The 6,538-nt window shown below is 60.7% G+C and overlaps 1 protein-coding gene across 1 annotated transcript in view; it reads right to left on the bottom strand.

Annotated features, from left to right (window-relative positions):
* Window positions 1–388: 388 nt before the first annotated feature.
* Window positions 389–6,538, bottom strand: part of LOC139260450 (acid-sensing ion channel 4-A-like) — a 951,337-nt gene continuing 945,187 nt past the window's right edge. The window contains exons 7-10 of the mRNA XM_070877013.1: window positions 6,332–6,423; window positions 6,032–6,111; window positions 2,771–2,872; window positions 389–496 (exon numbers count right to left, since the gene is read on the bottom strand). Coding sequence (XP_070733114.1) covers window positions 389–496; window positions 2,771–2,872; window positions 6,032–6,111; window positions 6,332–6,423 — 382 coding nt within the window. The remainder of the gene's footprint in view (window positions 497–2,770; window positions 2,873–6,031; window positions 6,112–6,331; window positions 6,424–6,538) is intronic.

The following is a 6,538-nucleotide window of genomic DNA, read 5'->3' as shown; positions in this document are numbered from 1 at the left end:
TGATGGAGAGTTGGAGGGAGGGAGAGTTGGAGGGAGGTTGGAGGGAAAGAGGGAGGGAGGAAAGGATGGAGGGAGGGAAGATGGGAGAGTTGGAGGGAAGGAGGGAGAGAGGGAGGGAGAGAGAGAAGGGGGGAGGGAGGGAGAGAGGGAGTGAGAGCGGGAGGGAGAGAGGAAAGGAGAGAGGGTGGGAGAGAGGGAGGGAGAGTTGGAGGGAAAGAGTGAAGGATGGAGAGAGGGAGGGAATGATGGAGAGTTGGAGGGAGGGAGGGACAATTGGAGGGAGGTTGGAGGGAAGGAGGGAAGGAGGGAGGGAGGGAAGATGGGAGAGTTGGAGGGAAAGAGGAAGGGAGAGTTGGAGGGAGGGAAGGCCCACTATCCCTGGTTGCAGTCAACAGGCGAAGTCCTCGAAGGGTAGTCTGTGTTGTGGTTGGCGAGGCAGCATGTTTGTGGCATAGGCAATTCCTTCAGGGTTACATCGCAGTGTGTCACACGAGCTCTGAGAAAACAACACTGAAAGTTAGCAAACAGGTACAGGAAGCAATTAAGAAAGCAAATGGTACGTTGGCCTTTATTACAAGAGGATTTGAGTACAAGAGTAAAGACGCCTTACTGCAATTATACAGGGCGTTGGTGAGACCACACCTGGAGTTTTGTGCACAGTTTGGGTCTCCTTACCAAAGGAAGGATATACTGGCCATAGAGGGAGTGCAGCGAAGGTTCACCAGACTGATTCCTGGGATGGGGAGATTGTCCTATGAGGAGAGATTGAGCAGACTAGGCCGATATTCTCTAGAGTTTAGAAGAATGAGGTGATCTCAGTGAAACATACAACATTCTAACAGGGCTTGACAAGGTAGATGCAGGGAGGATGTTTCCCCCGGGCTGGGGAGTCTAGAACCAGGGGTCACACAGTCTCAGGATAAGGGGTCAGCCATTTAGGACTGAGATGAGGAGGAATTTCTTCACATAGAGGGTGGCGAATCTTTGGAATTCTCTGCCCCAGAGGGCTGTGGAGGCTCAGTCCTTGAGGTTGATAGATTTTTCAATATTAAGGGAATCCAGGGATATGGGGATCGGGCAGGAAAGTGGAGTTGAGGTCGAAGATCAGCCATGATCTCATTGAATGGAGGAGCGGGCTCGAGGGGCCGAATGGTCGACTCCTGCTGCTAATTCTTATTTTCTCAAGTTCTGGTAAAGGTCTCAGTTCCACAAAACAGCAACTTTACCCAGCAATTCATCCAACACTGAGAGAGCGCCGCACTGTCGGACGGGCAGTATTGAGGGAGTGCTGCACTGTCGGAGGGGCAGTACTGAGGGAGTGCTGCACTGTCGGAGGGGCAGTACTGAGGGAGTGTTGCACTGTCGGAGGGGCAGTACCCAGGGAGTGCCGCACTGTCGGAGGGGCAGTACTGAGGGAGTGCTGCACTGTCGGAGGGGCAGTACTGAGGGAGTGCTGCACTGTCGGAGGATCAGTACTGAGGGAGTGCTGCACTGTCGGAGGGGCAGTACTGAGGGAGTGCTGCACTGTCGGAGGGGCAGTACTGAGGGAGTGCTGCACTGTCGGAGGAGCAGTACTGAGGAAGTGCCACATTGTCAGAGGGACAGTACTGAGGGTGTGCCTCACTGTCGAGGGGCAGTACTGAGGGTGTGCCACATTGTCTGAGGGGCAGTACTGATGGAGTGCCTCACTGTCGAGGGGCAGTACTGAGGGTGTGCCACATTGTCTGAGGGGCAGTACTGAGGGAGTGCCTCACTGTCGAGGGGCAGTACTGAGGGTGTGCCACATTGTCTGAGGGGCAGTACTGAGGGAGTGCCTCACTGTCGGTGGGGCAGTACTGAGGGAGTGCCTCACTGTCGGAGGGGCAGTACTGAGGGAGCGCCGCACTGTCAGACGGGCAGTACTGAGGGAGCACCGCACTGTCGGAGGGGCAATACTGAGGGACTGCTGCACTGTTGGAGGGGCAGTACTGAGGGAGCGCCGCAATGTCGGAAGGGCAGGACAGAGGGAGCCCCGCACTGCCGGAGGGGCAGTACTGAAGGAGCGTCGCACTATCGGAGGGGCAGTACTGAGGGAGTGCCGCACTGTCGGAGGGGCAATACTGAGGGAGTGCTGCACTGTCGGAGGGGCAGTACTGAGGGAGTGCTGCACTGTCGGAGGGGCAATACTGAGGGAGTGCTGCACTGTCGGAGGGGCAGTACTGAAGGAGCGCCGCACTATCGGAGGGGCAGTACTGAGGGAGTGCCGCACTGTCGGAGGGGCAATACTGAAGGAGTGCTGCACTGTCGGAGGGGCAGTACTGAGGGAGTGCTGCACTGTCGGAGGGGCAGTACTGAGGGAGCGCCGCACTGTCGGAGGGGCAATACTGAGGGAGTGCTGCACTGTCGGAGGGGCAGTACTGAGGGAGTGCTGCACTGTCGGAGGGGCAGTACTGAGGGAGTGCTGCACTGTCGGAGGGGCAGTACTGAGGGAGTGCCGCACTGTCGGTGGAGCAGTACTGAGGGAGCGCTGCATTGCCCTCTCAGGTGGATGTGAAAGATCCTGTGGCACTATGTCAAAGAAAAGCAGGGAGTTATCCCCGGTGTCCTAGCCAATTATTTGTCCCTCAAGCAACATCACTAAAACAGATTACCTGGACAGTGCTCTTAGTGGGAGCTTGCTGTGCGCAAATGGGCCGTACGACAGTGACTGCGCTTGATTGGCTGTCAAGCTTTGGGAGGTCCCAATGTGGGGAAAGGCACGATAGCAACACAGGTCCTCGCGGTTACTCACCAGTTTCAGGTCGTCCAGCACAAGGGTGGCAATGCTGTCCTGGGTTTTTTTCGGAGAATTGCGATGTGAATGGAGAATTCGCCGCAGTTTGTACCAGAGCAGCTGCAAAAACAACATGTTTCTATTTTATATGTTTTATATGTGGACTTGTATTTACTGTGTACAGCCACCAGAGGGATCATCCCCTGGAGTCCCAAGGGATCCCATAATCCCTTGGGAGCACAGGTACTTAAGGAGGCTTCACAGGTTGGAGAGACGCTCTGGAGACCTGCAATACAAGACTAAGGTCACACTTTACTTTGAGCTCACAGTGTTCAGTCTGATGCTTTCTCCATACACAACATGTTCAGTGCCCACAGCGGGACCCCCCAACCTCACCCACACCCTCACCCGCCCACACACTGTCCTTCCCCTCCACTACACACACTGACCCCTCCCACACACACACACTGCCCCCCCCACACACACATTGCCCCTCCCCTCCACCACACACACTGCCCCCCCCCACACACACACACTGCCCCCCCCACACACACACTGCCCCTCCCCTCCACCACACACACTGCCCCCCCCCCACACACACACACTGCCCCCCCCCACACACACACACTGCTTCCCCACAAACACACACTGCCCCCTCCCACACACACACTGCCCCTCCCCTCCACCACACACACTGCCCCCCCCCCACACACACACACTGCCCCCCCACACACACTGCCTCCCCACACACACACACTGCCTCCCCACACACACACACTGCCCCCCCACACACACACTGCCCCCCCACACACACTGCCTCCCCCCACATACACACTGCCCCCCCACACACACACTGCCCTCCCACACACACTGCCCCCCCACACACACACACACTGCCCCCCCACACACACACTGCCCCCCCACACACACACTGCCCCCCCACACACACACTGCCCCCCCACACACACACACACTGCCCCCCCACACACACACTGCCCCCCCACACACACACACACTGCCCCCCCACACACACACTGCCCCCCCACACACACACACACTGCCCCCCACACACACACTGCCCCCCCACACACACACACACTGCCCCCCCACACACACACTGCCCCCCCACACACACACACACTGCCCCCCACACACACACTGCCCCCCCACACACACACACACTGCCCCCCCACACACACACTGCCCCCCCACACACACACTGCCCCCCCCACACACACTGCCTCCCCACACACACACACACTGCCCCCCCACACACACACTGCCCCCCCCACACACACTGCCTCCCCACACACACACACACTGCCCCCCCACACACACACTGCCCCCCCCACACACACTGCCTCCCCACACACACACACACTGCCCCCCCACACACACACTGCCCCCCCACACACACACTGCCCCCCCCACACACACACTGCCTCCCCACACACACACACACTGCCCCCCCACACACACACTGCCTCCCCACACACACACACACTGCCCCCCCACACACACACTGCCCCCCCACACACACACACACTGCCCCCCCACACACACACTGCCCCCCCACACACACACTGCCTCCCCACACACACACACACTGCCCCCCCACACACACACTGCCTCCCCACACACACACTGCCTCCCCACACACACACTGCCCCCCCACACACACACACACTGCCCTCCCACACACACTGCCCCCCCACACACACACTGCCTCCCACACACACTGCCCCTCCCCTCCACCACACACACTGCTCCCACACACACACACTGCCCCTCCCCTCCACCACACACACTGCCCCCCCACACACACTGCCCCCCCACACACACACTGCTCCCCCCACACACACACTGCTCCCCCCACACACACTGCCCCCCAACACACACACTGCCCCTCCCCTCCACCACACACACTGCCCCCCAACACACACACTGCCCCCCCACACACACACTGCCCCTCCCCTCCACCACACACACTGACCCCCCACACACACACTGCTCCCCCCACACACACTGCCCCCCAACACACACACTGCCCCTCCCCTCCACCACACACACTGCCCCCCCACACACACACTGCCCCCCCACACACACACTGCCCCTCCCCTCCACCACACACACTGCTCCCCCACACACACTGACCCCCCACACACACACTGCCTCCCCACACACACACTGCCCCTCCCCTCCACCACACACACTGCTCCCCCACTCACACTGCCTCCCCACACACACACACACACACACACTGCCCCCCACATGAACACTGCCCCCCCACACACACACTGCCCCCCACACACACACTGCCCCCCCACACACACTGCCCCCCCACACACACACTGCCCCCCCCACACACACTGCCCCCCCCACACACACTGCCCCCCAACACACACACTGCCCCCCCACACACACACTGCCCCCCCACACACACACTGCTCCCCCACACACACACACTGCCCCTCCCCTCCACCACACACACTGCTCCCCCACACACACTGCCCCCCCACACACACACTGCCCCCCCACACACACACTGCCCCCCCACACACACACTGCCCCCCCCCACACACACTGCTCCCCTCACACCCCCACACCTCCCCCTCCCCTTCCCTTCTCCACCCCCCACACTCTGCATCCCACCCCCACACCTTCCCTCTCCCCTCCCCCTCCCCACACCCTCCATCTCCCCTCTCCCTCCCCACACCCTCCCCTCCCCCTTGCCCTCTCCCCCTCACCCCTCCCTTCCTTACCCCTCCCACAGCCTCCCCACCCACTCCCCCTCCCCAGCCCTTCCCTCCCACACTGGGATCCTCTCCCTCTCCCCGGGGCTCGGTCCCACCTCGAGTCCCCTTCCCCCTTCCCTGGGGCTCAGTCCCACACCGGGACCACCTCCCCCTCCCCGGGGCTCAGTCCCACACCGGGCCTTCCTCCCCCTCCCTGGGGCTCAGTCCCACACCGGGCCCCCCTCCCCCTCCCCGGGGCTCAGTCCCACACCGGGCCTTCCTCCCCCTCCCCGGGGCTTAGTCCCACACTGGGCACCCCTCCTCCTCCCTGGGGCTCAGTCCCACACCGGGCCCCCCTCCCCCTCCCCCTCCCCGGGGCTCAGTCCCACACCGAGAGCCCCTCCCCCTCCCCGGGGCTCAGTCCCACACAGTAGGCCGTGTTTTACACCTTTCACTGACATGGTCACTGGCTGGCTGCCTGTGTCGGAAGTTGAATAAATTGTAAGCGTCTGGCGAGCGCAGAGAGAAGCGGTGGTCAGCTCACCTCATAGATGTAATCGAAGATCTCCAAGATGGTGAGGACACTGGCACCAATGAAGAGGCCCATGTGGCCGCCGATGTCCCCTGGGAGAAGCAGACAGAAAGAGATGGCGGTTTAGCGTAAACGGTCACTCAGTCCCCGAAGGACAAGTGCCTGAAAGTCTCACTCTTTACACCCACTCTGACTCAGGCCTCTGGTCCAGTAACGTGCCCTCACCCACCACTCGTCCATCCACCACCGTCCCCCACATTGCCTCCCTCCCCTCCCACACCACAAGTCCACAGTTCATGCCACACCACTCACCCAGCAATTCGCCCACATTGTACGCCTTCTTCTGTTCGATCAGTTCATAATTCAATGCTTCAAAGAAGATGTCCAGCACCAGGTAATTCTCTCTGTGAGGGAGCGAGGGAGGGGGAGAGGCAGAGCGTGAGGGGACAGGCTGGCTACAGCTTGACAATAATCTCCCCCCACTCACATTCCCTCCCCCCCACCTATTCACCCCCCCCA

The sequence above is a fragment of the Pristiophorus japonicus genome, chromosome 3, assembly GCF_044704955.1.
Source record: "Pristiophorus japonicus isolate sPriJap1 chromosome 3, sPriJap1.hap1, whole genome shotgun sequence".
Lineage (NCBI taxonomy): Eukaryota > Metazoa > Chordata > Chondrichthyes > Pristiophoridae > Pristiophorus > Pristiophorus japonicus.
The sequence above is the reverse complement of the archived record's forward strand: the minus strand, read 5'-3'. Positions and strand labels throughout refer to the sequence as shown.